Here is a 25640-nt window from a genome sequence, read left to right as displayed (position 1 = left end):
AGCATTGGGTTGGGATGTTTTCGTGATGCACATTTTCTTTGCATAAAACTCTCTCTTATACGTGAGTTGCTGTGGGTTTGTTTCTCCAAAGTACCTAGACTAATACACAGCATGATCCCAAAGTGCAGTGGGCTCCAGGTATCCTTAGAATCATTCTTATTGGAGAGTCAATCCCAGTGAGCTAGAGATGAAGCTATAACCCAAAGCACAGCTAGTTCCAGGTAGTCCTTAGAATCATCCCTACTAGTCTCTGAGAAAAAAATTCCCAGGGCTTTGTATGCCCAGGAAAATGGTGCTGAGCTCCACCAAAATGCATGCAGACAGCAACCCACATCCGCAGCCACTACAAGAAAGCAAGAGAAACAAAATGCACTTCTGGGGAGGACCTGAACCTGGCAATGTGCATAGAAGAGAGACTTTGAACTGCAACAGAAAGAAATCCTCAATTTGCTGGATGAAAAATTAGAAAGGATGAAAAATTAGAGAGGATAAAGTCCACTTAACGAAAGGAAATATGAGTTAAGGGAAAAGGAAAAGCAAACACCAGACCTGAAGAGGTAGAGATAGTATTAGAAACCTCAAAGACAGCAAAGTAGAATTCAACAAACATGAAAGAATCAAACAAGATAATCAAAGAAGCTGAAGAAATCTGAGAACAATGAATGATGCTATGAAGAGCAACAATATTAGAACCATCAGGTTACTGGAGCAAGACATAATGAAAAGTGAACAGCCAAGTTACTGAGGAAATTCTTCGAAGAAAGCGTCCCCAATTTAATGAAGGAGAATCAGACAAACATCCAGGAAGCAGAGAGGATACCAATTAGACTGAACTCCAACAAGAACACACTAAAGCATATGGTTCTCAAACTATCCAACTTTGAGGAAAAAAGAGAAAATGATAAGAGCAGCTGGATTAAAAAAGGCAGTCGCCTATAAGGACAATCAGCTAAGAATATGATCAGACTTATCAGCATAAACTGTGAAGGAGAAGGGAGAATGGAATAGCATCTTCCAAAAGTTGAAAGAGAATGATGTCAACCCAAGAATATTCTATCCCACCAAATTCCCCATCAAAATAGACAGAGAGTAAGGGTTTTCCCACATCAGGAAAAATTTAGAGAATACATTAAAAAATTTTTTTAAACCCCAGCACTACGAAAATTACTTCCCAGTCGACTTTATTCAGAAGACCAACATTCACAGAACACAAACATGAGACCACCACATAGTGTAACGCTATCCAGAAGTCAAAGCACTGAAAGCAATGCCCAAGACATCTTTGACCCACTGGTGAAAAGAAGACAAGAATTAATCCCACCACATATACATAACACTTGCTAAGGAGGGGAGGGAGGGAGGAAAAGTTATATCACAAGATGACAACAAAGAATCCACAGATGGATGTAACAATGCCAAATGCCACCATGAGACAGGATGTCCCTCACTGACCCATAGTGCTATGAGGGACAGAACTGGAGACACAGTGCGGGAATTGTGCCCGATCTGTACCCACCGCACTGGGTGAAATGCTAAGGGAGTGCAACAGAGCAGCAAGGGGAGCAAAGCAATGAAGTCCCTGGGGAATATCAAAAGTAGACTTTGGAGCCAGGGTGTAGTAACTCATCAGACTCAACTGGAAAACATGCCTAAAGGTCAACAAGCAGACCTAGAACTCTTTACTTGCTTTTCTATTCTTTTTTCCTGTTGTTGTTGTTACCCAGTTTGGGGGTTTTCTTTTGTTGTTTTGTTTTGCTCTGCCTTGATTTTGTGCTTACTATTGTCTCTGCATGTCTATCTAGATAAGATAGGCAGGATAAACAATCTAGAATGGGGGGAAATGTGACCGACAGACAGTTCCAGGGGAACATGGGAGCAGAGGAGACTGGGGAAAGGAAGTGGGTGCTAACAAACCCAAGGACAAGGGAACAACAACTGATCTAAAATCGATGGTGAGGAGGGTGTAAGAGGGATGGTAGGGCTTGATCAAGGGCAATGTAACCAAGAGGAATTACTGAAACCCAAATAAAGGCTGGCTGATCATGATAGTGGGACAAGAGGAAAGTAAAAGGAAATAGAGGAAAGAACTAGGAAGCTAATGGGCATTTATAGAGGTCTAAATACAGGCATGTACATATGTAAATATATTTATATATAAAGATATGGAAATAGATTTATGTACATATATTTATATGTTAAGTATCAAGGTAGCAGGCAGACATTGGGCCTCTACTCAAGTCCTCCCTCAATGCAAGAACACTTTGTTCTAATAACCTGGCATTTTGTGATGCTCACTTTCCCAACATGATCACTGAAGACAAAATGGGTGCATAGCAAATGTGGTAAAGAAAGCTGATGGTGTCTGGCTAGCAAAATATATAGCATCTGGAGTCTTAAAGGCTTGAAGATTAAAAAGTGGCCATCTAGCTGAGAAACAACAAAGTCCACTTGGAGAAGCACACCAGCCTGTGTGATCATAAGGTTTCAGTAGGATCAGGTATGAGGCATCAAAGACCCAGAACAAAAAATCATATCAATGTGAATGAGGGTGAGTGCAGAGTGGAGACCCAAAACCCATCTGTGGACAATTGGGCTTCCCCTCACAGAAGGGTCACGGGGAGGAGACAAGCCAGTTAGGGTGCAGTATAGCACTGATGAAACATAACAACTTTCCTCTAGTTCTCTAATGCTTCCTGCCCCCCACCATCATGACCCCAATTCTACCTTCCAAATCTGGCTAGACCAGAGCATACACATGGGTACATAATGAGCTGGAAACACAGGGAATCCAGGACAGATAAACTCCTCAGGACCAATAATGAGAGTAGCGATACCAGAAGGGTAAGGGGAAGGTGCGGGGAGAAAGAAGGAACTGATCACAGTGATGAACATATAACCCCCTCCCTGGGGGATGGACAACAGAAAAGTGGGTGAAGGGAGAAATCAGTCAGTGTAAGATGAAAAAAACAACTTTATAAATTATAAAGGGTTCATGAGGGAAGAAGTGTGAGGGAGTGAGGGGGCAAAAATGAGGAGCCGATATCAAGGGCTCAAGTAGAAAGAAAATGTTTTGAAAATGGTGAAGGCAACATATGTATCAATGTGCTTGACACGATGTATGTATGGATGTATGTATGGATTGTGATGAGTTGTACGAGCCCCCAATAAAATGATTTTTTTAATAAAATGATTTTTTTAAAAGGAAATAAAAGATGAATTTCATTAAGTAAATATATTGCCCAAGACCTCTTTAAAGTGTCAAAGATCAAAGATGTTACTTTGTGGCATAAGTTGTGCCATGCTATTTTCGACTACCCCATATTTATGTGGATGTTGGGCATTGAATATGGAAGACCACAGAATTGATGCATTTGAATTGGCGCTGGCAAGGTTTGTTGAAAGCACTATGGGCTACCAAAAGGACAAATAGATTCATCTTGGAGGAAGTCCAGCTAGACTGCTCTTTAGAAGCAAGGATGATGAGACTCATTTACTTTGGATGTTATCAGGAGGGTTCAGTTCCTGGAAGCGGGCATCATGGTTGGTAAGGTGGAAAGGGAGCCCAAAAGAGGAAGACCCTCTATGAGATGGAGTGACACAGTGGTTGCAACAATGGGCTCATACATAACAACAATTGTGAGGATGGTGCGTGACTGAGCAGTGTCTCTCTCTTTTGTATATCGGGTTGCAATGAATCACAAGAGACTCAAGGTTACGTAACAACAACAGTGTTGAGAGAGAATTTAAAACTCATGACCTTATTTTCAATCTGTCACAGGAGTAAGAAAATTAGAAAACTCTAAGTAACTAACTATATTTGCTTCCTGTAGCTGCGGTTAAGGGACCCTGGTGGCATAAAGATCATTGGGCTGCAACCTGCCTATTCAGCAATTCTCCCAGCAGCTCCCTGGGAGAAAGATTGGGGTTTCTACTCCCCTAATAGTTACAGTCTTGGAAACCCACAGGGAGTCTCTGTGAGTCAGCATTGACTCGATGGCAGTGAGTTTGGTTTTTTGATGGCTGTGGCTGCACACTACTGCACACTTGACAATTTAAAACAACAGAAAGTGGTTCACTCACAGTCTGGAGACTGAGTCAGAAATCACCATCACTAATCATCTATGTTGCATTCAAAAGACCTAACACAGATCTTAAAAACTGTAACCTGCATCGCTTAGAGCCCATTTGAAAACCCTACAATCAGAATACTTCTTAGAAGTGAGGGTGGTGGGACTTTGCCTCATCTACAAATGTTGTCGTCGGGGCCCAGTCCGTCCCTGGAGAAAGACATTGTGTTTGCTTCGTAAAGTACAAGGTCAGCAACAAAGAGGACGGCCCCCAACAAAATGAACTGACAAAGTCCAGAGACAGACTCAAACCCAGCAACAGGGCGACAGCACTTCATTCTGTCCTGCATAGGGTTGGCATGGGCTGCAACCGACTTGAGAGCCCCTAACAAACAGGAATGCATGCATGGGAAGAATCCTTGTTTTAAAAGTGCGTCAGTGAAGGAGTTCTATCCAATATTTGACTACCAGTTTTATCTCCAAGTGAAGCAACTATTAATGATTTATCAAGGGTGAATTTGGAACACAAGCAGACATCTCCAGAGCTAGTCCATTATTACTTTCATTCTGAATTGGAAGTAACTCACTTTGTACACAGGGCTACTTGCTTCTGGTATTATGCTTCTTGGATTCCAAATCTAAGCATGAATATAATTGCCACAGTAGCTAGTTTTGCTAAAGCAGTGTGTTCTTACACGCATCCCACCTCCCCCCGTTCCTATTGAAGATGTCTTTCTCACCAAGAATTTCCACAGGCCCCCGATGTCATCACTCTTCTCAAAGCAGGTGGGCTCCAGCCCCTCTTCCAAACAGCTCCTGATGGAGGCCAAGCCACTGACCCCAGCTCCAATGATGGCCACTCTCTTGCCCAAGGTTGCTTATGGACAAACCCAGCATGAATTTTCAGCCACATTATCACACAAATAAAAAAATATATATACCGTAACTTAATTTGAGGGCATGACTCTTTGTCTTAGAAAGAAACTGTCTTTGAATCCCAAAACATAATTTTGAGTTTTGAAACAAAATATAAATTTTGATAGTCTAGTAGTAATTTTGGTCATCTGAGTTCATTTATCATTTCTCTCTAATTCCTAAAAATAATAATCATTGTCTAAAAGAAGAACTATGTTTTTAGTCAATGGTTCAAAATTAAAAGATTGATAATACAGTGTATGCTTTATCATTTTTGCCTCTGGCTTTTTGTCATGCTTTTTATACCATTAATAATGAGAAGGAAGAAAAAAAGGAGATTCACAATAATTATAAGTTACAGCTTTCTACTTTATTAGACTATCCCAGTGTATAATTTATATATATTATTTATATATATACACCTATATTTATCTATCTACCAATCTGTTTGTCAATCGTTATCATCTAGCTAGCGTTTATCTATCTATCTGCTCTTTCCTTCTATTTTGACGTAGGACTTAATGAAAGAAGAGGCTGAAACTAATGCTAAAATCATGAAAGCTGAAGAAGTCTGTCCTGCAGTATGTCTGGTTGTCACCTCTCGTGTGTTCTCTTCTTGATAATGTTCTTCATAATCTCAGTTCATATGTACAGTTAAAAAACAACTTCTTCCCAAATCCTATTCTCTTCTAAGAAAATTATATTTCATTTCTTTTTCCTGACAGCATATTTTGTCCAGCTATTCCTTCAATATTTAAAAAACGTTAAGATAGAAACACATAGATATGCAAGAAAATGTACCTGGATTACACAGGAGAATTACCTGTAATTACCTGTAATTCCCAGGAGAAACAAATCCATTTGAATTACATGGCATTCTCCTTCGTTGCGTATTTGGTATAAAACTATAGAGCATGTTCCTTCTCCATTCACAGACCCTCCCCTCCTCAGCCCTTAACAATACCATTGTTTCATTTGACTACCTTCTCTTTGTCTTCTCATCTTCTGTATGTGCAAGTCCTGTTGAAGTTGTTCAGGCAGTTTGAAATTTTAAAAAGTATGATTTCTCTGACCCCCCCCCACTCTTTGTGGGAGAGTGTTGGAAAATGGGAGGATCTGACTTCACGAGGAGCTCATTATGTAGGCCTATTGCAAGGGACAACACGCTCAACTCCCTCTGAGAGGCGGAGTTCTAGACCAGCCTCTAACTGTCCCGCCCTAGACTGTTGTAGAAACAACCTACTCTTACACTCCTGCCCACTTGGCCTGGGAGTCAGGCAGCTTCTCCCAGCTGACCTTGCTGTCCTTCGCTCCATTTTATTTTGGGTTACTCCAAAATTTGTATTTCCCTTGCTCTTAGTTCTTTTGTGAGAACGACTGTGAGAAGGGTAGTATCCACATACTATAGAAATGAGCTCTTTTGAAATTTCCCAATATTGAAGAATTTCTCCATCTATTTCTCTCTCTCTCACCTCATGTTCACTCCTTTGACCTTTGTGGTCAAACACTTGCATTTCTCAAACTTGTATGTTTTTCCATTATGTGTAATTGTGTATAGTCATTAAAATGATCAAGTTCCATTTGATCCAATTTGTACCGTGTAAAACTATTTGCCTTATTCAGTTGGCCAGCAGATGAATAAACTGTAACTCCCTAGTCATGCAATAGAGCAATATTTCTAGAAATGGTTCCCCTATGAACAATATTCCTACATGATTTAAAATGATAACATAACAATTGTTTCATGCAGGTCGTCCCTTCACTAAGCAGATGATGAGTAGCATCAGGGGACATCTACTAAAGTAGTCCTTGTGGGGCAGGGATTACGCACTCAGCTAGCTAAACTAGCTGGTTAAATCCACTAGCTGCTCTTGAGGTGTATCTATATTCTATTCTGTGAAAACTGTAGCCTTGAAAATCCCATGGGACAGGTCTACCCTGTCCTGTGGGATTGTTATGAGTTAGAATTGTATGAAAGCAATGAGTTCGGGATTTTTTGTTTGTTTGTTTAGTAGATATGTAATTCTCAATGAATATCCCTTTCTGGATTTTGGAGATGGTAATGTTCTTATCTAAAGTATGTGTGGGTAATTTTTCAAAGAAATAGAAAAAAATCATCATCTCTAAATGGAAAAGGATAAACAAAACACGAATTAAAAAACAAAACAGTGGAAGACCTCTTGATCCCTGATTTCAAAGAATACTATACGCCACAGTAATCAAAACAGCTTGGTATTAATATAACAATAGATATGTAGGCCATTGGGTCTGAATAGAGAAAGACAATCAAGCACACAGAGACACTTGAGGGATTTTTTTCATTGAAAGTTTTTGTATTTAAATTGCCAGTAATAGTAGGCACAACATTTTAAATATATATATGTATATATATTTCAAATACAACCAAGTGTATAAGAATAAGACTTTTCAAGTAGACCCATGGGATTGAAGAATTGTACAGACACTATGGAAACCAATATGGTGCTTTCTTAAACAATGCAAATAGGAGTATCTTCTGATTCTGCTGTCTCTCTACTTGGAATATACTCTAAAGAAATAAAGAACAAAACACCAACAGATAAGTGGAAACCCATGTTTAATGAGCAATTTCTATCACAGCAAAAAAATGGAAAGAATCAAAAACCCCATCTGGGGAGGAATGGATAAATAAACTCTGGTACACACACACAAAAGGAATAGTAAACATCTTTTCAAAACAGTGACATGCCTGTTGAACACCTCATGAAGAAGCAAGGGCTCCATCCACGGGGTGACTGTGGCATTGTCACTGCTGTGACTAGATGGTCTGAGCAGCTCTATGGTGCATGTTTTTCTTTGTGTCTGTTATACGCCCAGGGGAGGAAAGAGAGAGAAATGGCATCGCCTTCCAAATCCCTCCAGTTTCCTTAAATATCTATCTAAACAGTGTTTACCAGAGGAGGACAAGTAAAATGGGAACGTACTTCAGTTTTTTTGTGGCTATTTCAAACAAACAAACAAAAATACCTCCTTCTCGCATATACATGAGGGGGGCTTCAAATATTTTGTGGAAAATTCCATTTTCTTTTAATTCCATTTTCCTGTAAATTTTTATAAATCATTTCTAAGTACATGTCAGGTTATAGATCATAAATTATGTATATTTAAATCTAAACCACACACAGACACACATCTCTGTAACCTGGCATCTAGTTCGAAGTAATCCAATGGCAATTGTCAATAAGTAAGAACCTGCTCCCTGTTAAAATGAAAGCAAAAGATTCACTAACATTTCAAATACAGTTTCAAATGGGTACATGGCTGAGCTCACAAAGCGAAACCAAGTGCTTTCAAATGATTGAGCAACAGAAGTATATTTATCAGGTAAAATCAAGGACTGAAGATGCTAGCTTCTGATGGAAATGCCAGGTCAGGGCAGCCAGGAGTGGGACAACACCTACGGAATGATGATGGGCAGACCTGCAAACCTATAATTTGGACAGTGAATAAGGAAAACCACAGAAGAATCTATGCATTTGAATTATGATGTTAAAAATATAAAAAACAAATAAATTTATCTTGGAAGAAGTCCAACCAGAATGCTCCTTAGATGCAAGGATGGTAATTAGTGTCTTTCATGTATTTTGGAAATGTTATCAGAAGAGATTGAAAAAGACATCATGCTTGGTAATGTAGGAGGCAGCAAAAAAAAGAGAGAGAGAGAAGACCATCAAGGAAATGGATTGATATAGTGGTTGAAACAATGGCTTACACACAACGATTGCAAGAATGGTGCAGGACCAGGCAGTATTTTGACCTGCGGTGCAGAGGAATGCTGTGAGTTAAAGCTGACCCCACAGCTACGTATGACAGCAACGCGATGCTGTCAGGCCTCAGACCTTGGGCAACCATTCTGATAGGAGTCACGTGCCTCTGTTTTGGAACTCACACATAACTGTGAATTTTGAGCTAAACATTTAATTCACTCATTCCTGAAATTCGGATAATGGAATTTTACTCCCTCTCATTTTATATAGAGCTCTTAAAATGTTTTTAATGACAGACAATAGTGTGAAAACAGATGGTGGGTAGATTACTTGGGAGCCATACCATTCTTGCAAACTTCATCATCTAAGAGAGTCGGGCTAAACCACAATTCTACCTTGGCCTGTGACGCTGCCCCCTCTCTCCAGGAAGAAAAGGCCTCACTTTCTTTTTTTTGCCTTTTGCAGGAGTGAGTATATTGCATCAGCAGCACACCTCGAACAGCCAACTCATTCTCCTGGCACTCCATCATGGGTTCTGCGTGTCACAGCTATCTGCAAAGTCACTTTTATCTTCAAAAGCATAATGTGCATGTCTAGGCTTATGGGAGCTGAGATAGTTAATGCTTATTGTGCCACCTGGCTGATAAACACGTGTGGGTTAATTGAAGGGCAGAGCCAGTCCTGTCCTTCACAACAACTTAAAAATTACTCAAGAGCCATAAACATTTCTATGAACAAATGAATAATAACCTTGAAAGATTTTCAATTTTACTCAGAGCCACAGGTATGTACCAAAAGGGCTGGCACCCCCTGGTCTAGCCTATTACTCAGGACTAGCTGATAAAATTGCAGAAATTCCTGTTTGGTGAGAACCTCTCTCGGGAAGTTAATGTGCCTCATGAGACATGGGCTCTCTATGCAGAGAACCCTCTCAGACCTTGCCCTTTGCCTCTCTTCATTTACATTCTTTTTGATTATAATAGACTGGTTGTTGTAAGTATTGTATACTCTCCATGAATTCTGTGAAGCCCTCCCAACAAATGAACGGACCTCAAGGGATAATAGGAGCCAATAGGTGAGCAAAGAGAGGGAGCATGTGTACGCTTGAGTTTATAGGTGGCATTCTGAAGAGGTAGTAGCCCAACCTGACTCAGTGTCTGTGGGTTTGGTTTGGGGTTTAAGAAATGTTGATCCCATTCCTTCATGTAAATGTCATAGATGAGGGTCTCTGGTGCAAGCGCTTAGCTCAGTTGTTGCAGCTCAAAAACACCCATAAGCAATATGTAATGAATGAATATGGCTGTGTTCCAGGAGAGTTTACTTAGGAACCCTAACATTTGAACTGTCTATAACTTTCACATGCTATAAAATGTTATTATTGTTTCCCTCACCCCCTCAGTCATTTGAGAATATGCAAACCAATTTCATCTTTGAGCCAGAAAATGGAGACAGGGCCAGATTGGACCCCCAGCCCCTGCCTTAGACAGAGCTCATTATTCTAGTGAGCCAATGCTCAGGTGTCAAGGAGCTTCTCTTTGTTGGTTTTATTAACAGGCTTCAAAGTATAAGCGCTTGGTTGTGTTTAAAGAATTCCACAAGGAAAAATATAACCTAAATCAATATGCCTTTTGTAAATTCAACTTTCCTTTCCTGGTGGATCTAGACGCCCTCTAGTGTGTAAAGGTGTCTCCACACTCCTGCCACCTTAGACATTCATGAGGAGTAGTAGTAACTTGGAAGACCTTTCCACTTTGCTTAGGATAACCTTCTATTCTGTTCCATTCACAGTTATCGCCGAGGGCCAGGTTCTCCCTCTATCTGGGACCCCAGTTGTGATTCTGGGTGATCCCACGTGTCAGAGCACAGCGGTGCTCCACAGGGTGCTCAGTGACTGATTCTTTGGAAATAGATTCCCGGGCTCAACATGCCTCTGGGTGGACCTCTATCTTCGAATCTACAGCTTTGGGGTCAGTAGCAAGCGTGTTAACTGTTTTCACCATGTAGGAATCGTCTCAAACATGAAGAGGCAGAATTACCTTCCAGTTAGTGGTGGCAACTCAGGAAACTGCATTCATTCTTCAGAAAATCAGTAAGTAATCCACATGGTTTACATCCTCAAACGAAACAAAATAGAAGACGGCAATTCAATTGAATGCAATGCTGTCAATTCTGACCTATACGCACCATATAGGACAGAACAAGCCCGCTGGGGTTTCTGAGGTTGTAAATACTTATGGGAATGGAAAGACTCATCTTTCTTGAATGCAGTTGCTGGTGGGTTTGAACTGCTGTCCTTGTGGTTGGTAGCCCAATGTGTAACCCACTAAGCCACCAGAGACATAAATCCCATCAGGTTTCAACAACAATCAAGAATGATGTGAAATGAAGGACTGAAAATATCAACTAAAGACAAATTCATGTCGAATATTCCCTTAACCAGAAACCAGAATTTGCCAGCCCTGTGTATTGTACACACTGTCTCCTGTTAAGCCAGCTTCCAAGTTTAAAGTGGTTCAATGACGAACAAGATCAGCTGAGAGTCAAAGGCTCCTTGGACCAGATTTTGCAAGAGTTGATTGATTTTCCAAGCTATCTAGACATGTCTGTTTTAACAGAAAAACACATATAGTCTTTCCTGATGTGTTTTAGGTCTGAGTCAAGGAAAGCAAATATAGTAAAGATTTTTTTGGTTTATTCTTTCATAGGAAAATATTTTATGACTTACATACCCAGAAAAATGTATCTTACAGATGACAAGTTGCCTGAATTATTCTGACATGAAAATTACCACCTGGCCAAACAGGAGTTGGGGTTACACAGGGTCAGAGTTAGGAGTTGGTATAATATCTGAGGTGTCAGTGAGCGGAGAGTTTCAATAATTACACCAAGTAGATACAAACTCCTGAAAACCATCGACCGCATGCGATCCACAGGGCAGCATTTGCTGCTCTGAGGGCAGGAAGTGGGTAAGAGGGAGGAACGGAAACAGCAAACATAGGGAGGAAGTAGGAAGAGCAGTTTTACATTGTGGGATTTGTCATTAGGGTCACAAAACAAAAGGTATATAGCTAGTGGAATGGAAAATGATTTTGCTTGGTAAACTTTCACCCACATCATACTAGAGAGTTTAAATATGCATATATGTATGATGTGAACATGTGATTCACTTATGCTAATGAAAACAAAAATAAGAGCCCACCGCACTGCAGTCGAATGGACATGGACCCATAGTGACACTGAAGGACAGAGTAGAACTTCCCCTGTGGGTTTCTGGGACGGCAACCCTTTACAGGAGTAGAGAGCCTCCTCTTTCTCCCACAGCCAGTGATTTCACATTGCTAAGCCTGCAGTTAGCGGCTCATATCTAAAGCAGTTCAACTCAGAGGTGTGGAGTCTACGGACAGGTACTCCTAACTGAAATGATTCGATGTTCATTTGAAAATACATAGTTCACATTACCCTTTCTCTTAAGTGCATATTAAACATACTACTCACCACTACCACAGGGACCTCTTCACAAAATTGTGAGTTCAGAACCCAGACAAATACAAGCTGCGTGTCAATATTTTTTGAACCCGTGTGATGTTCTCAGTTATCATCTCAGTAATGCAATGGTGAAGTGGCTGCCGTGGAGCGGATTAACTCGCCAAGAGGCGTATTGCAAGATTGTAAGTGACTTTTAAGGAGTTAGTGAAGCATTAGGAAACACTGGAAGAAATGAATTTATTTTACAAATGTTTATTAAGCACAATTCTGGTTGAGAGAATCCAGTGTCTGCATCCTTAAGGGACTTGCAGAAGAGCAATAGAAGCAACCACATATGAAATGGAGAGATGACATAATTAGTGAATGATGAGGAGGCAGTAGAGGTTACATGGCAGAATCCTCCCTTTCCATTAGAGAGATCTGAGTGGGGTCCCTGGACAACACACTGCAATGTGTAGCCACCACGCTTCTGTCGGTGGAGTCGTGAGAGTTGCACTGATGGTGAACAGGTGTTGAACAGCGACACCTGCAGAGTAAGATGGGTTTAAGAATAAGTCGACCTGTAAAATTCAGCCAGTGAATCCTCTGAGGAGCGTAGTCGCCCGATCCTGCTGTAAATGGCGTTGCGCTCAGGTGCATGCTGGCTTGATAACAGCTAACAGTAAGTGATGATGGACGCTGTGAAGAAAACGCAAAGCATGACAGTGGAATACAAAACAGCGATAGAACGCTGGTTTTTTTCATTGAAAAATAGGTAATATTCACATGGTAAAAATAGCACCATGATATTAAAAGGTATGAAATGATAGCCCCACAACTGTTCTGCCTTTGATCTAACTGTAGATATTGAGTAGTCTTGCCAGGTAGTGTTCTTTTTCACAGAAGAGGGTCACTGCAATTCAAACTGCTAGCATGTCCTCAGGAGTAGGACAATCAGAGAGGCTGATGAAAGGGAATGAAGCAAAGAAGAACCCGATTTATAGTTCGGAGTTTTCATCAGAAAAATTTCCACAACAGATGCGCAGCTAACAAATAACTGTAAGTCATGAGGAGAATGGCAGAGATCACGAGAGTCCTGCGGAGTCGGTGGCTCAGGGGATAAAGAAAGATGATCTATGTGATTTGTTTGAAGTAGATTTGATAGTTAATTTGGGGGCGAGTGACATAGGGTGGGTGACAAGATAGCCTGTGAGCTCCATTCCATGTCCCAGATCTGAACAGCTGCAACTGGATTAATGAAAACCAAACCAACCAAGCAGCCAGCCCCAAATACCCAAACTCTTTGCTATGTTGATGCTGACACACAGGGCTGAAGAGCCTCACACGCACACTCACTGCCCTCCAATTGCTTCTGACTCACTGCAGCCCGATAGAGTAGACCTGCACATGTGGATTTCCAAGACTGTAGCTCCTTATGGGAGTAGAAAGCCTCATTTTCTCTTGTGGAGTTGATCGCTTCGAACTGCTGACCTTGTGTTTAGCAGCCCAATACCTAATGACTATGCCACCAGTAATCCTACAGGGGTAAGAAAGACATTTCAGGTTAACGTTGTATTCATGAAGGAAAAGGGTGATCGTTTGATGTCATGTGAGAGAAACTGGCTCTTTCATCCATATAATCTATATACTATTTTCATTGGTCATATCCTGGTAGGAATACACTTTGCGCCAAAAAAGAAAGGAAGAACTTTAATAGCTCATACTATGTCTGCATTTTAAAACAGTGTATTTAAAATATGCTTTATATTTAGAATTTTTGACTATGCAAAGGCATGTGATTGCATAAATTATAACAAACTATGAATAATATTGAGAAGAATGAGAATTCCAGAACACTTCATTGTGCTCATTCAAACAGGAGATACTGCATGGTTTAAAATCAAGAAAGGTGTATGATAGGGCTGCACAAAGAATGCAATTATTTTCCATCTGTGTTGAGCAAATACTTTGAGAAGCTGCACTATATGAAGGGGAGCTGGACATGACGACTGGCGGAAGGTTCCTGAACAACCTGTGATTTGCAAATGGCACATCCTATTTGCTGAAAGTGAAGAAGACTTGACACAGTTACTGATGAAGATCAAAGAAAACTGTCTTCATCCTGTGTTAGAACCCGATTTAAAGAAAACCCAAACCTAGCAAGTGCACCGATAGATAAGAGTGAAAGAAAGACAGAACGGATTCAAGCTGTGAAGGGTTTTATTTTAACTTGCAGCCACAGTCAATGCTCATAGTAACAGGAGTCAGGAAATCAAATAAATGACATGCTGTTGTGGGCAATCAATTGCATACAATCTGTAAAAAGAATCAAAAAGAAAATATGTCACTTTGATGCCTGAGGTTTGCCTGACCCACACTACGGTATGTTCACTTTTTCTCATAGGCATGATGTGTGGTGAGTAACGAATAAGGGAGGCTGAAGATGAGTGGATTTGGCTTGTGGAGTTGGCGAAGAATATCGAAAGTACTGTTGACTGCCAGAACAAACAGATCTGTCTTTGAAAAAGTACAGCCAGAAAGTTCCTTAGAAGTGAAGATGGCGAAACTTCCGATCAGGTACTTTGGACATATAATCAGGAGAACCTGTTCCGGGAAAAGGACATGGTGCTTGGTGAAGAAGAGGGTGGTGCATGTTTGGACATGTTATCAGCAGAGACCAGTCTATGGAGAAGGACTCATGTTTGGCCAAGTGGAGGGCAGCAAAACTAAATGCAAGCCCTCGCTCAGACGGACTGGCACAGTGGCTGCCACAATGGCTCAAACATAAGAACAATTGTGACGATGGCATGGATCTGGTAGTGTTTCTTTCTATTGCACATAGGGTTGCTATGAATCAGAACCAACTAACCCCCACAAAATCCTTTAAAAAAATCATTTTATTGGGGCGCATACAACTCCTATCACAATCCATACATACGTCAATTGTGTAAAGCACACTTATACATTCATTGCCCTCATCATTCTCAAAACCTTTTATTTTCTGCTTGGGCTCTTGGAATCAGCTCCTCATTTTTCTTTTTTTCCCTTTCAACATTATCCTTATAACTGCTCTGCAAAAGATCCCATCATGAAGTGGAGCACACCATGTCAGATCAGAGTATATGGGAGAATGCTGGACCACTCAACTTGACATAAAGCCTAACTATCACAAGAGGGAAACTATGTTTCTGAAGGAAGTATCTGTTTCTTTTAGGATACCTTTCATTCCTATTTCTAGAAAAAAAATGCTTTCTTCCATTATCGCGTCGTTGTGACTATGTAAATTAGAGGTGTGGGTGCTACCTTTGTTGTTGGGTGCTGCTGAGTTGGTTCCAAGTCATAGCAACGCTGTACACAACAGCAGGAACCACCGCGGCTCCTCCCCACCCTCGCGGCCGGTGCTATGTTGGAGACCATCTTTGCGGCTATGGTGTCAATACATCTCATCGAGGGCCTTCTTCCTTTAAGTTGCCCTTCTCTTTTACCGAGAATGATGTCCTTCTATAGGGCTGCTTTCTCCGGATACATCTTAAGTCATACAACTTAGAAAGGCCAGCAAGGTTGGTGCCAACCAACCCTCCCCGACACAGAAAATATGTTGACAGTACAGTCAACAGGGGAAGGAACAAGGTGGAAGACTAAAACTTGCTGGATTTCAAATAAAAAACGAACGGATTTCACGTGCCATAGAAGAATTCAGAGAGAGGAGAGCTTCAGGGTCTTGGATGCAGTCAGTAAGAAAAGAAGCCCAAATTGAAAACACAGGGTCTATACATGTGAGGTCCTGAGTAGTGAAGTAACTGATTGTCATTTGATGGGGAAGTTACTGCGCAGCATGTTAGTCATATGTGAGAGACTATTAATTCCTCTCATCACCACCAAAAATATGATGATAAAGAAGAGCCTGCAGGAATTCTAGAGAACAACCCTGGACTAAATCTAAATCTAAGGATCCCTGATAGAGTATTGGGTAGTTGGTAGTTGGACTACTAACTGCAAGGTCAGTGTTTTAAGACAACTAGCAGCTCATTTCTTAGGAGAATCTAAGGCTGCCTGCTGACTTAAAGACTTACAGTCTCAGAGTTCAACTCTGTACTATGGAGTTATTATGAACCAGATTCAATGAAGTGGCAGTGGTTGGATTTGGTTTTTGTTTTGTTTGATATATGCTGAAGGCAGAATTGCAGCTTTCTAGCTAGCAAGAATAAATAATGGACTGTATCCAGATTTTCTGTTGGGCATTTATGATTGCGCTATTATTTATTAATGAATACTGTACAAGTAAATATATTTTCCAATGAAAAATAATAACTTTAACATGCTTTAAGTCAGAGACATTGTGTTAGTCTAGGTTGCCTACAGAAACAAATTCATAGATACTCATATGTGTATAAGAAAGAGCTTTATAAAAAGAGTAATTGTATATTAAGAAAACACCCCAGCCCAGTCCAAATCAAGTTCATAAGTCCGATATTAGCCCATATGTCCTATACCAGTCTATAAATTCCTCTTCAGACTCACACAACACATACAATGACACTGAATGCAGGAAGATCACAGGCCAGTGGGTTGAAACTCTTGTGGATCCAGTGGTGGTGGAAGCACTTCAGTGCTGGCATGGGTCGCCACGTGGCTCCTCCAGCTCCAGGGCTCTGGCTCCATCAGCATCTGGCTCGCTGCGACTTGTCAACAGGAATGTCTCCCAGAGAGAGTGTGTGTCTGGCCTCCAGGGAGGAAGACAGGAGTTTTCAGACTTCTCAGGAGAAAGCCACGCCCACCCAGGGGCTTCATTGCTTATGACCTGATTGACAGGCTAGACTGGACTCCTTCTCAAGGTGACAGGAGATTATGTAACTGCCACACATATTAATCTAGTAGATTGAACTCTGAGGATTAGTTAAAATATCTAATCCTCACTGCTATCTAATCATGCAAAAGTAATTTAAGTTCTATGAGCCCTACTGGGGTAAGCCCTGATGAGTAAGCAAAAGGTTAGCTATTCAAACAGCTTGATCCTGAGGAGAAAGATGAGGCAGTCTGCTCTTATAAAGATTTACAGGGGTTTTGACTCAATGGCAATCTGTTTAGATCTCTGATTACTCAGTTATTTCAACATACCTTCATCCTGTTATCATGGTAGTAACATGATGTGTTACACATAAAGCATTTTGAAATGGAAAGGGACTTGTGAAAGTGAAGTATGGTCTGAGGAATCATTGAATGAGGTCTTGGGATTTCTCTTTGACAAGGTGTGAAAGGTGTTTGCAGTATTTCTTCCAAGGTTATTGAAATGAACCTTTTAGAAAACAGAGCAGCGATGCATATAGGTCAGCAAATAACGCATGGAGAGTGGCTAGAAATGAATAATTTTTTCTTGGTTGAGAAGAGGAATTTGGGTCTAAAAAAGTTAATGAGAGTAACAAAATACCATGTATGAAGGGGTTTCAAAATGTGCATAGAAAATGGAATGAAAATATAATGGATTTTTTTCCATAAACTTTTTGATGTCCTGTTATATATAGTCTAAAATATTCCAAGTTTGCAGCTAAATTTCTTTTTTTGATATTTCTCTCCCTTTTTTTTTCAGTTCTAACATAATTGATGAGTTAAATTCTTTTGTGTCCACATTTTTAAGTTGTTGGAGATAAAAAGTGAATCATATGTAATCACCTCTGAGAAAACTGAGCACCAGGCTCTATAAAATATAAGAGTGGAAGATTTTTAAAATCTAAAAAGTAGAACCCTGAAAGAGTATGCCAAGGAAATCTGGAACTTTTATACAAATGCTATGCAAATGAAACCTGTGGGCCCGGTGGACAATGGGTAAGTGCTCAGCTGCTAGCTGTAGGGTTGGTAGTTTGAACCCATTCAGTGGGGAGAAAGATGTAAAGCTTGCAGCCGAGAAAACCCTACAGTGCAGCTCTGCTCTCACATTGGGAAATTATGAGCCAGGATTGCCTCAACAGCACTGAACAAGAAGTAAAAAGCTTAGATCTTGGAACTAAAAATTATTCTTCAAGCACAACTACCCCGGGGATATCGGTTTCAATTATATATTACTTAGATATATAATTGTATAGCTCCAGAGACAAACTTTGTTGTTCTAATTTAACTTTTATAAGACCTTATGATATCTTCTTAAAGATGAAACCACATATTATAATAATCTGATTAGGTTTGAGCTTATGTTGAATTTTTCTAAAAGAAAATCAATATCAAGCTTTGGAACAAAATATAAACACAATGCTTTGCTCCCCGGTCACAAATGCCTGATTTATGGACAGCTCCTACTCACCCATTGATGGAGGGCTTTGAAAGGATTGTGTTGTGGTCAATGAAGTGAAACAGGAACAGACCACATTTTTGACTAGATGACTCATCATGGCAACTAGAATGGGGAAAATGATAGGTCAAGTCCTGAAAGTAGTGACTCAGAAAAGACAGTGAACGCTTTCAGAAACCTGATACAAGAGATTTGATTATCCTCAAGACTGTGGCGGGTCATACACATTAAAAGTGACTTGGCTGGTGACCATCTCTGAGTTGAGTACCTTGATCTGCGAGCTTCATTGGGTATGCCTGAGCTAGGACGAACCAGCTGGAAGCACTGCATTGAAACAGTTGAACCAACCCTTCTCAAAAAAATTATTTTGTTACAATCACCATCACTTGCTGCATATACCCTTTGAAGTCATTGAAAAAGAGTTATAAGCCTTTTCTGGCACCAAAGCAGGGGTGGAGAATGTCTGGCCCCCCAAATCATCATCAATACCAACTAACCTCACATGCTCACCAAAGAGAGAGTTTTAGAAGCCACTTTCGGGGTGAGTTAATTCAGTGCTTGACCTGTAACGATCTTCATGACTTGAGATTGTGAACATTTTTTATGTGTTTGTTAGCCACTTGAGTGCCATTTTTAGTGAACGGCCTGTTCATGTCTTTTGCCCACTTTTTAATTGGGTTGTGTATATTTTTTTCTTATTGAGGTGTTACAGAATTCTATAGATTTTATTAATTGGTCCCTGTCCATTTTGTTATTGATAACGTTTTCCCCCGCTAGTTTGTGGGGTTTTATTTCAGTCATTTGAGGAAGTCTTAATGTGCACGAGTGATTAATGTATATCAGGCCCCAATCATCAACTTCGTCTTCTGCTGAATGTGCTTCCTTTGTATAATTGGTAGTCTGTGTAAGCTGTGCAAAGGTGCCCATACATTTGTCTCAATTTTCTCAGTGATGATCTTGATAGCCATGGGGTTTACATGTAGGTCTCTAATCCATCTTGAGTTTGTCTTAGTGCAGGGGGTGAGGTGGGTCCTGTTTCACTCTTCCGCTCAGGAGACACCATTTTTCCAGCACCACTTGTTGAGGAAGGCCTTCTTTCCCTTTGATGTTTTTTGGTTCTTTGAGGAAAAAATAAAGAGGGATATTTGTCTGCAGTTTTCTGTGTTTGTGGGATCTTTGTTGGGTTTTGGTATCAGGATTATGCTTGCTTCATAGAAGGAGTTTGGGAGTTTACCATCCCTTTCTATATTCTGGAATAGTCTGAGGGTCATTGGTGACAGCTCTTCTCTGAATATTGGTAGAATTCTCCTGTGAAGCCCTGTGGTCCTGGGCCTTTCTTGGTTAGAATTTTCTTGGATCTATTTCTTTTGAGTCTGTACTATGGAAGCTCTATGAGCTATGTACTATATGAGTCTGTTCAGATTTTCTACATCCATCTGCACTAATTTGGGTAGATGGTGTATTTCTAAGTAATTGTCAATTTCTTCTAGATTATCAAATGTATTGGAGTACAGTATTTCATAGTACTACTCTTATTCTTATTTCATTTGGATCTGTTGTGGTATTTCCCCTTTTGTCTCTAATGCTTGATATTTATATCTTCTTTCTCTTTTCCTTTGTTACGTTTAAATGGTCTATAAATTTTGTTGTCTTTCAAAGAATCAACATCTTGTCTTGTTAGTTTTTATCAGTTTTGTTTTCTCCTTTGCTTATTTCTTCTCTAATCGTTATGAATTCTGTTCTTCTATAGTTGTAAAGTTTATGTTGTTGCCCTTGTTCTATTTGTTAAAGGTAACATGTTACTTTGGATTTCCCCCTTTTTGTGTGCATTGATTACTATATATTGTCCTCTCATAACTGCTTTTGCTGTGTCCCAAAGATTTTGGGATGTTATCATTCTCATTTTTTTCAAGAAATTTCTTAATTTTATCCTTTTTGATCTATTGCCTTGTCACTTTTAAATTATATGTTGTTGATCCTAATGTGTATGACTTCATGTTCTATTCTATTGTTGATTTCCAGTTTTATAATGCTGTGATATAAGAAAATTGGTTGTAGGATCTCAATGTTTTTGAATTTTTAAAGACTTGCTTTGTGCCTTAAGTGACCTATGCTGGAGCATGGACCATGTGAGCTAAAGAAGAAAGTACACTGTATAATGTTCAGTGGAGTGCTCTGTATATGTCTAAGAGGTCAAGAGGGTTGCTTGTGTTGTCTAGCTCTTCTATTTATTGAATTTCTTTCCTGGTGATCTGTCTTTCCTTGAGAGTGATGCATTGGCATATTCTAGTATTATTGTCGAGCTGTTTATTTCTTTCTTCAACTCTGTGAAGTTTTGATTGACCTATTTCCAGGGCTTTTCATCGTGTCCATATGTGTTCATTATGGTGATATGTTCCTGATCTATTGTTCCTTTAATCATTATGTAGTGTCATGTTGTCAGAAGAGACCAGTCCCTGGAGAAGGACATCATCCTTGACAAGGTAGAGGAGTGTTGGAAAAGAGGAAGACCTTTTGACAAGATGGGTTGACACAGTGACTGCAACAATAGGCTCAAATACAGGAACGATTATGAGGATGATGCAGGATAGGGCAGATTTACATTCTGCTGTACATAGGATCCCTGGTGGTGTGGTGGTTACGTGTTGGGCTGTTGTCTGTATGGTTGGCAGTTCAAATGCACCAGCTGCTCTATGGGAGAAATACTGGCTTTCTATACTCATAAGCAAGTAGGTTCAGAAACTCACAGGGCGTCACTGTGCGTCAACACTGACTATGACAGAGACTTTGGAGTTTTTAGTACAAAGGATTGTTATGTGTCAGAACCGACTCAGCAGCTCCTGGAAAAACAACAATGTCCATTCGTATCTATCATTAGTTTATTTGCCTTGAAGCTGACCTTTGCAGAGATTAATATTGCGACTCCATTCTTTTTATGGCTGTTATTGGCTTGGTAGTTTGGGTGTTTTTTTAAACATCTTTTGATTATCTGTCTATTTTTGTTTTTGAGTTTAAGATGTGTTTCTTTTAGGCAGCATTTAGATGGTTCCTGTTTTCTAATCCAGTCTGTTACTTTTTTGGGGTGTATTTAAACCATTAACATTCAGCATCATTATTGATATATGCAGATGTGTTGCTGTAGTTTTGCTGTATTTGTGTTTGGTTTTCCTTTTCTTTTTTTGTGGTTTGTTGGCATGTTTCTTCCTATCCTAATTCTGTGCTGTTTGAATGTTTTCTTGTATTGGTTTCTGGGTGATTTTGTCCTGTATGATGCTCTCAGAGCTGCTGATGTTTATATATCACAATTCCATAGTGATCCTATTATTATGTTTGTAATATTGGTCTTGTTTTATTGATTCTTTTAATTTTTCTTTGTCTGGAATTACCTTTATTTCTTCCTCTTATTTGAGAGATCATTTTGCTACATATAGGATTCTTGGATGGCTTTTATTCCTTTTAAAATTTGATATATATCACTCCATTGTTTTCCTGCCTGCATAGTTTCTGCTGAGAAGTCTGAGCTTAACCTTATAGGTGACTATTAGTTTTTCCCTAGTTGCTCTTAGGATTTTCTACTTTTCCTTTAAATTGGTTAGTGTATCAGTCTGGGTAGACTAACACATTATCGTACCTTGGGAGTGGGGTACTAGAAAAATAAATCACTGGAGAGTTGACCTCTGTCTCCTGGACATTTTTCTTCTTTGGCTAGCCAGAAGTGAGATATGGCCATGCAGTTTACTGGGTTCTTTTCTGGAAAGAATATGGGAAGTTAAAGGTTTGATTGTTTTCTTTGGTTTTTGTATTTGGTTATTCCTGTTTGAAATGGGAGGATAAAGGCATGAAGTGGCTGGCTTACATACTTTCATAGGTGGTGTAGGTGTTCAGTTAACTGCTACTGTTAGAATATTGTGTTGTTAATTTGTAGAATATTATGTCTAATTGAGGCTTTGGCACATATTGAATTGTATACACTTTGTTTTATTCTGTTAGGTACAGATATAGTTTTATTATTGTTTGAAATTATATATGGCTACAGAATTGTGTATAAATGTCAAGTTGACAAGGGGTGGTCTGTGGAAGTTACATAATCTGGTGCCAACTTGAGACAATTAAGAGTGAAAGGGTGGAGTTTAGCGGGGATAACTAGCTCACTGAAGGTGGGACACACACACTCTCTGCTTGGTATTCTTTTTGACAAGCCATATGGAGCTATGCTGATAGAATCAGAGCCCTGGAGCTGGAGGAGCCATGTGGAGACCTAATGTCAGCACTGAGATCCTTCCACCATTGCCACTGGATCTATAAGACTTTCCACCCAATGGCCTGTGATCTTCCTACATTCAGCATTATTGCATAGCTGCCTGAGTATAAAGAGGAATCTATGGACTAGTATTAGACATATGTTAATATTGGACTTAAGGACTTGATCTGGGTTGGGCTGGGATGTTTGCCTGAGTATAAAGAGGAATCTATGGACTAGTATTAGACATAGGTTAATATTGGACTTAAGGACTTGATCTGGGTTGGGCTGGGATGTTTCTCAATGTACGATTGCTCTTTTATATAAAGTTCTTTCTTTTCCTTCTTAAAAAATCATTTTATTGAGGGTGAGTATAGTTCTTATCACAATCCATCCATCCATCCATCCATCCATCCATCCATCCATCCATCCATCCATCCATTCATCCATCCATCCATTGTGTCAAGCACATTTGTACATTTGTTGCCATCATTTTCAAAACACTTTCTACTTGAGCTCTCAGTATCAGTTCCTCATTTTCCCTCCCTCCCTCCTCCACCCTCCCTCTTTCATGAACCCTTGATAATTTATAAATTATTCTTTCATGTCTTAAACTGACCGATGTCTCCCTTCACCCACTTTTCAGTTGTCCATCCCCCAGGGAGAAGGTTATATGTCGATCACTGTGATCAGCGCACCCCCCATCCCCCGCCCTCCCTTCTCCTTCCCCTTCTGGTATTGCTGCTCTCATTATTGGTCCTGAGGGGTTTATCTGTCCTGGATTCCCTGTGTTTCCAGCTCTTATCTGTGCCTGTGTACATGCTCTGGTCCAGCTGGATTTATAAGGTAGAATTGGGGTCATGATAGCGGGTAGGGGAAGAAGCATGAAAGAACTAGAGGAAAGTTGTATGTTTTATTGGTGCTCTACTGCACCCTGACTGGCTCATCTCTCTGTTGTGACCCTTCTGTAAGGGGATATACATTTGCCTACAGATGGGTTTTGGATCTCCACTCTGTACTCTCCCTCATTCACATTGTTATGATTTTTTGTTCTGGGTCTTTGATGCCTAATACCTTCAATTATTTTGTTGATTTTTTCCCTCTCATTAGGTGCAGCCAGATGATTTTCTTTGAGCTCATGATTCAATTTTCCTCTTCTTCTAGGCTACTCACCAGGTATTTTACTGTGTTGCCTATTTCTTATCCCAGTTTATCTTCTGGAATTCCTTTTAGCACTGAAATTTTAGTTTTCCAATCTTTTCCATGCTCAAAATGAATGTTTCCCATTTCTCTTGAAGGTACCTACACACCACTTTCTGAATTCTGTTTCTGGTAGTTCCAGGGCTTCTTTTTTCAGAGTTCTCCATTGTGTTTGGGTGATCTTCTGTTGTCTGAGTTTTTCTCTGGTGGTTGAATGCTGTTTCTATAGCATTGTGGTGCCACTATTAATGATGTGTGGGCTACCGGGTTGTGTAGGGACAGTTGTTTGTTTGTTTGTTCTTCTGAGTTATAGGGGAGACAACAGGAACTGTAAAACATACAGTGAAGAAGTGAAAACTAAAGCAGGAAGGAGATATGGATAAGTGGGGAAGGCTGGGGGAAGAAGAAAGAGAATAAAATAAGAATAGTAGTGGTACTAGTAAGAGGCCATCTGAATTGACCAAAAGATTTGTAAAGATAATGGAAAATGGGTTTTAAGAGGGTGTAATAAGACTTAATAGATGATGTGGAAGTGCATTTCACTAGGACATAGTGAGAGACTGCAGAGAGTGTTAGTGTATGGGATGGGAGAAGCGTAAGCAAAAACACACACCAGAAGTAGAGGATTTATGCATGTTTATGTAAAGCAGGAAGGAGAACAGTAAAGAAAAGAGGGAGGGAAGGAAAATATCAGAACGGGGAAGAGAAAAGAAAATAGACAGTGATATTAATATGTGCAGAGAATATAAGGAGTAAAAAAAATGGGTGAGGGCTTGGCAGCATGAACGTGGGCAGATCTGTGCTCTCAAGGACCAGAGAGCAAAGCTAGACCTAAAAAAATAAAACAGTCAAACATAAAAACGTTGGTTTAGGTCGGTGTAGTTTGCCCAGGTCTTCCTGGGAAGCTTGTATCCATGGTAGGGGTGGGGGGTGGGGGTTGTGTGGAGAAGAGCATAGAAGTCAAAAAGGAATAGAGATTAAAATGAAGGATATAAAATTAAAAAAATAAGTACACAATTTGGGTGGGGGAGTTCTGCTTCCTTGGCAGGTTTTGTATGAGGGACACTGAACGAAGAGGAAGTAAAGAAGAAAGTCAATGGTAAAAAACATTGCGTGGGTAGTGAGGGTGTCTTACCAAGGGGCACACTCAGTCTTCAATCCATGCAGGGCTCCCAGCTGCCAGCTCGGTGGGGAGTGTGGCTAGGCCAGTTAAATGGGAGGTGGGGAGGATTGGCTCAGGCAAGGTGAGGGGAAGTGCCGTGAAGCAGTTTGGGCTGCTATCAATGGTGAAAGATAGAAACAGAAACAATTGGTCATTGCTGCTGAACTGTATCTTTAAAAAAGTTTAGTATACGTAGTTTCTCTAGCCTCCTAGCGCTCAGAATTCCCTCCTTTTGAGACCGCTCTGGTATTTTCTGAGATTTTCCCATGCTTGTTGTGTGGTCACTTGGAGACGTACTGATTGTGGATACAAGGAAAAAGAGTGTCTGAGAAGTTCAAGCTTTTCCCAACTATCATGATGTTGTCTATTGGTGTGTTAGTGAGGACTTGGTTTTCTTCAGGTGAGCTGCAGTGCATACTGAGCATGGGCAGGCCTGTGCCCTCACGAACCAGGGGGAAATGCCTGGCTTAAACAAAAACAAAAGCTGAAGACTGCACAATTTTATTTCCATCAAAAAGTGATGGAGACCCAATGCCCATCTCTAGACAATTGGACATACCTT

The 25640-nt window shown here is 40.2% G+C and overlaps 2 protein-coding genes across 5 annotated transcripts in view; both read right to left on the bottom strand.

Annotated features, from left to right (window-relative positions):
* FMO3 (flavin containing dimethylaniline monoxygenase 3) overlaps window positions 1-6057 on the bottom strand; it is a 26464-nt gene extending 20407 nt beyond the window's left edge. For 2 of the 4 annotated variants that reach the window (XM_045298227.1, XM_045298228.1), the window contains exons 1-2: window positions 5966-6057; window positions 4808-4944 (exon numbers count right to left, since the gene is read on the bottom strand). In XM_045298227.1, coding sequence (XP_045154162.1) covers window positions 4808-4944; window positions 5966-5984 — 156 coding nt within the window. In that variant the 5' untranslated portion in view covers window positions 5985-6057. Of the gene's footprint in view, window positions 1-4807; window positions 4945-5965 lie in introns of those variants that run through there. The other 2 variants (XM_045298229.1, XM_045298230.1) reach the window with 2 other exon arrangements.
* A 6541-nt stretch (window positions 6058-12598) lies between these two features.
* MROH9 (maestro heat like repeat family member 9) overlaps window positions 12599-25640 on the bottom strand; it is a 106035-nt gene continuing 92993 nt past the window's right edge. Inside the window, exon 21 of the mRNA XM_045297963.1 lies at window positions 12599-12892. Coding sequence (XP_045153898.1) covers window positions 12599-12892 — 294 coding nt within the window. The remainder of the gene's footprint in view (window positions 12893-25640) is intronic.

This window comes from Echinops telfairi, unplaced genomic scaffold (genome assembly GCF_000313985.2).
Source record: "Echinops telfairi isolate 266 unplaced genomic scaffold, ASM31398v2 ScPeMD7_7424;HRSCAF=8462, whole genome shotgun sequence".
Lineage (NCBI taxonomy): Eukaryota > Metazoa > Chordata > Mammalia > Afrosoricida > Tenrecidae > Echinops > Echinops telfairi.
This window is presented reverse-complemented; position numbering and strand designations above follow the sequence as displayed.